General features: G+C 40.2%; 1 protein-coding gene across 1 annotated transcript in view; it reads right to left on the reverse strand.

Moving 5' to 3' along the window:
* Positions 1–2,954: 2,954 nt before the first annotated feature.
* The window catches only part of LOC103089149 (G-protein coupled receptor 98-like), a gene marked incomplete at its 5' end in the record, with an annotated part of 321,935 nt that continues 319,649 nt past the window's right edge, over positions 2,955–5,240 (reverse strand). The window contains one exon of the mRNA XM_007469765.1: positions 2,955–3,412. Within this exon, the coding sequence (XP_007469827.1) occupies positions 3,294–3,412 (119 nt within the window). The remainder of the gene's footprint in view (positions 3,413–5,240) is intronic.

Genomic DNA, 5,240 nt, shown 5'->3' on the forward strand with positions numbered 1-5,240 from the left:
CTAAGATTTTCATTTGCCTAGGCTCCCGTCTTGGCTGGAATTCTGTGGGCTCTACTGCTGCTCCATACCTCAAATGTATACCTGTCTGCACTTGCATCCAAATTAGGAAAATCCTTCTTTTTTGCCTTAACATTCTTAAAAAAAAAAAAAAAAAGTTGAGAAAAAAACTAAAGCAACAAGAAAAATTTTAAATAGTTACAAAAATGCAGAAGCAGAGACATTTCCCAAAGAAATGTTAGGTGTCTACTGACAGAGGGAAGGAAATCTCAAAGAGATGGGATGAATACACAGTTTCTGTCTGAGGGTGATAAAAAATGTTTTGGAAATAGAGGTAATGATTATACAACATTGTGAGTATAATTAATATCACTGAATTTAAAAACTACATTTAAAGATGGCTAAAATGGCAAATTTGGTGTTACACATATTTTACAACAATTAAAAGAACCCCAATATGAGAACCTACTGTATAGCACAGGGAACTTTACTTAATGCTCTGTGGTAACCTAAATGGGAAGGAAACTTTTAAAAAGAGGGGATATATGTATATGTATAACTCATTCACTTTGCTGTACAGCAGAAACTAACACAACATTGTAAAGCAAATATACTCCAATAAAAATTAATTGTAAAAACCCCCAATAATGAAATATAATCAAATACCACTAAATTGCACATTTTAAATGGGTGAGTTGTATTGAATGTGAATTCTATCTTAATAAGGCTATTTTAAAACTGTCATGGAGAGGGGCTTCCCTGGTGGCGCAGTGGTTGAGAGTCCGCCTGCCGATGCTGGGGGACACGGGTTCGTGCCCCAGTCTGGGAATATCCCACATGCCACGGAACGGCTGGGCCCGTGAGCCATGGCCGCTGAGCCTGCGCGTCCGGAGCCTGCGCTCCGCAATGGGAGAGGCCACAACAGTGAGAGGCCCGCGTACCGCAAAAAAAAAGAGAAAATTATGGAGAAAGGGAGCATAAAATCTCCTAAAAAAGAAAGATCACAAAGTGTTATAGTTCTAGTCTTGGAGTTTTCATTTTTAAGACTTTGATTTGATCTGCTTCCTCCTACCTGGTACTATCCTTCCCTGGCTGATGTCCCATCTCACTCTACGTCGAGAGGAAACCGGATGGCAAAATATTGCTGCTGTTGGAATATGAAGCTTATTTGTTTTAGCACTGCGGCTTCTAGAAATCTTGCCCTTTCCTTCTAATGTTTAAAGAATCATGCTGATCAGTGGCAGGAGTTTCTTTTGATTCTTTATTGAGATGGCGTTTTGGATAACAATAGAAATTCAGTAAGCTGAAGTAAGAAAGGTGTCTGTGATTGGTCATGTTTTTGGCCAGATTTTCCCAAATTCTGACAACACGTAGAAATGAAAATAGCTATTGACAATTGTCTTTGTTAGAGAATTCATTATGGTGTAGTTATAATCCACTTAGGAACTTTAAAAATGCTGATAACGACTTTACCTTAAGTGACAAATAGGAATCGAGGTATCTGCAAAAAAAATGTTATAGTAATTATGACTCATGGATTCCACACCATGAAATCTCACATTTCTGTAATCATTACCTTAGCCTCAAATTCATTAAAACCTATTAACAATTTTAAAATGCTTATTACCAATTTCAAAATTTTCATGTTAAACTTTTATTTTATAACCAATTCCATCAATTGCTTCTTATTTTGGAAGAGACTACAGTACAATGCTGTAGGTTGAGAGAGACACTAACTTATTTGTCATGTAACGTAAATTCAATCTTATTAGCACCATTTCTAAACTTTCTAAAAAGGATTATAACTCTGCCAATGATGCTGCCTTTGTCTTTTAGGCTGTTTGATTTTGTTGTGCAGCTTCTGTTTCCTACCTAAAAAGTCACTGATCAATATTTAATATACTAGGAGATGGAAGTAGGGGAGGACCAACAGGAAGAAGAAGGGAGAGTCATTTTATAATTCATCAAGATCAGTAATGCCACCTTATTTTATAAAAAATAAAGCCATGCTTCACAGTGATGATAGAACACTTCGGTGTTTTAATTATGGTTTTAAGTGAAAATGATTAACAGAACAAAATTTTCCCTTAGGCAGATTTTTTTTCAATTTTTAAATTTTTTCTTGAAATGACTACTGATTTTCCCCCAAATACTTAAGAATACAAAAATAAAAGGTCAAAAAGGCTTTCTTAGAACAAACTTGTTCTGTTCTTAATGATTCCTCTGGAACCATAGTCAATGAAATCATCTTGAACATAACAGGGTTTGTTCTAGGACAGACTTGCTGATTTCTCATTCCAAGACAAAGACTGAAAAATCCAAACCAAGAAATATTTCTCCCAAACAAACTCTGCACTGTTTGGATGATCCTCTTCTTAGCTGTGCTAAAATGCTTGATGGAGTTATTTTTAACTGGGAACAGAACATTCATTCTGGAAAATGTTCAGATCCCTAATTTCTTTTTTAAATTAAAAAATTTTTTTTTTTTTTTTTTTTTTTTTTTGTGGTACGCGGGCCTCTCACTGTCGTGGCCTCTCCCGTTGTGGAGCACAGGCTCTGGACGTGCAGGCTCAGAGGCCGTGGCTCACGGGCCCAGCCGCTCGGCGGCATGTGGGATCTTCCCGGACTGGGGCACGAACCTGTGTCCCCTGCATCGGCAGGCGGACTCTCAACCACTGCGCCACAAGGGAAGCCCCAGATCCCTAATTTTATAATGAGCAGAAATACATACTTTTGATGAAAGACTATGTAAACTACAGTACTCTGTCGACACTCAGGTGCAAAATAAACAGACAATACATTTTATGGTTTTTAGGAATGAAGGTGAGGTCTTAAATCTGGATCACTTGTATCAATGTGGGAAGAAATGGGGTGCTGGACATCATCTAGATAGAGTTTGTTTCTTTGCTCAGGCACAATATTTCCTCACGAATAATGAGCCTGGGTCATGCCAAATGGATTCTATGGTTTTTATTGATTGTTATTACTTTTATTAAACAATGTTAGCCATGTAGCATCATTAAAAAACAACTAATACTCTTGGAATATGTACATTCTATTAACTGATATGTCAATCCTATTAACTGATACAAATCAATCCAGTCTTTCATTATAGCAGTCAATATTCAGGTTGCACAAAGATAAGTAATTTATATTCCAAACACAACAATCACCTCTGGGTTAGTCATCCAGTACAATTCACAGAGTCCTATTATATGGCTGCATGTACTTAGAAAGTTTTAGCACAGAGCCAGTACAAACAGGGAAGTACCCTCATTCTAATGGTTACTGAGGTGCTAGAGGTGGGTGTCAGCGATGGGGATCCTTCTGAGTTCTACGATCTGGGAGTCAGTCAAGGTGCCTCCCTCCTGGCTGCCTTGACCAGATTCATTATCACTGACACTGATACCAGCACCTGCAATAGAAAAAGAATAAACACAAAACTCCCAACTATTAGTCCAGCAAATTAATGGTCAAGTTACAGTAAGTCAACACACGTTTATTTCTATTATATTAGTAAAAAGTGAGCTATACATTTAGAATAAATATTATTAATACCTAGCAATTATAAAACTGTATTTTAAATTCCTTTTGGTAGTTTTTATAAGTACAAATTAATTTCTAAAGACATGAATTTGGCTTCTCAATCTTTTTATCTGTTTCTACATGGTTGACAGGTATAACTTACTCCAAAGAACAGCATTTCTTAATTGAGGGCTTACTAAAACAAAAAAGATCAGACAAGTTATTGGAATTTTTCAGCAGGGGGGTAGGATTTGCTGTTAGAAAACGTATAACCTCCAACCCCACATGTACCAAACCTAGTAGGTCCTTCAGCTGAGACTCAGTGTGGCAGGGATCCGAGAAGAAAACTGTGCATTGACAACACCTGGTATCATATCAGTGCCCAGAAGACACTGGCTCTCAATGACTCAGATCTGCTCCCAAGATAAAAATAATTATGTAACACAGTGCCAGAAGAGATCCGCACAAGAATCCCACAAAGCTAGCTGTTAACTGGAGATAGCGCCTGGAATCTCTGTTTTGAGGACGCTCCACTGTTTACTACTTTTTTCACAACTCAGAATAATTCAGAAAACTTGACACTATGTTAGACTAACACCTTGTTGTTTTCTTCTGTAATGTGCAGAGGAACACATAAACACACACACACACTCTCTCTCTCTCTCTCTCATGCACGCACACACACACACACACACACACACACACACACACACACAGACTAGGGATGTGGTCACAGGGTGTGCTGTTGGCTGAATCACCAGAGATTACAGTTCCCAGCCCCACCCCCTCTGCTGGACACAAGACTGCAAACAAGAAGGGAAGTGAAAAACCAGTTGCCTGGGCAGCTGAGACTTCCCTATCTGTCTGAGATGTAGGAAAGGCAATTCTGCAGTTAGTAGCTATGGGAAGATAGTGGATTAGCTTCTTCTCAACCTATTCGGAGATGGAAGCAGGAGCCCACTAATGACCTCTTTCTAGCCAAAACCTCCCTCTTTTGGGTCTCTGTCCTTCCCACCCTCTCTCTGTTAAAGGCTGCTGTTGAAACCCCACTTCCTGGCTTTGTTTCTCTGACACTGCACTGGCCCATCTCATCCACTGACCTGTTGACTCTTTCTTTCTTTCCTTTTCTTAAATAAATTTATTTATTTATTTTTGGTTGCACTGAGTCTTCGTTGCTGCGCACAAGCTTCCTCTAGTTGCGGCGAGTCGGGGCTACTCTTCCTTGCAGTGCTCGGGCTTCGCATTGCAGTGCCTTCTCTTGTTGTGGACCACAGGCTCTAGGCATGTGGGCTTCAGTAGTTGTGGCATGTGGGCTCAGTAGTTGTGGCTCGCGGGCTGTAGAGCACAGGCTCAGTAGTTGTGGCTCGTGGGCTCTAGAGTGCAGGCTCAGTAGTTATGGCACATGGGTTTAGCTGCTCCGCGGCATGTGGAATCTTCGCGGACCAGGGCTTGAACCCGTGTCCCCTACATTGGCAGGTGGATTCTTAACCACTGTGCCACCAGGGAAGTCCCCTGTTGACCCTTTCCAAAGCTATTCTGCTTTCTTTTGCATCTCCTCCTGCTGTCTGACCTCTGGAGGGCTTGTCTTCAGCCCAGCTTCAAGGCACGATCCACCTGATTCTTGCCTGCTCTCTAGCCTAATGTCTCACTAGAGCTGCTGGTCACTCCCTTTCCCCACCGTGTTATTATTCAAGCATTTCTGCCTAGGATGCTCTTTC

This window comes from Lipotes vexillifer, unplaced genomic scaffold (assembly GCF_000442215.2).
Source record: "Lipotes vexillifer unplaced genomic scaffold, Lipotes_vexillifer_v1.1 scaffold67, whole genome shotgun sequence".
Taxonomy (NCBI): Eukaryota; Metazoa; Chordata; class Mammalia; order Artiodactyla; family Lipotidae; genus Lipotes; species Lipotes vexillifer.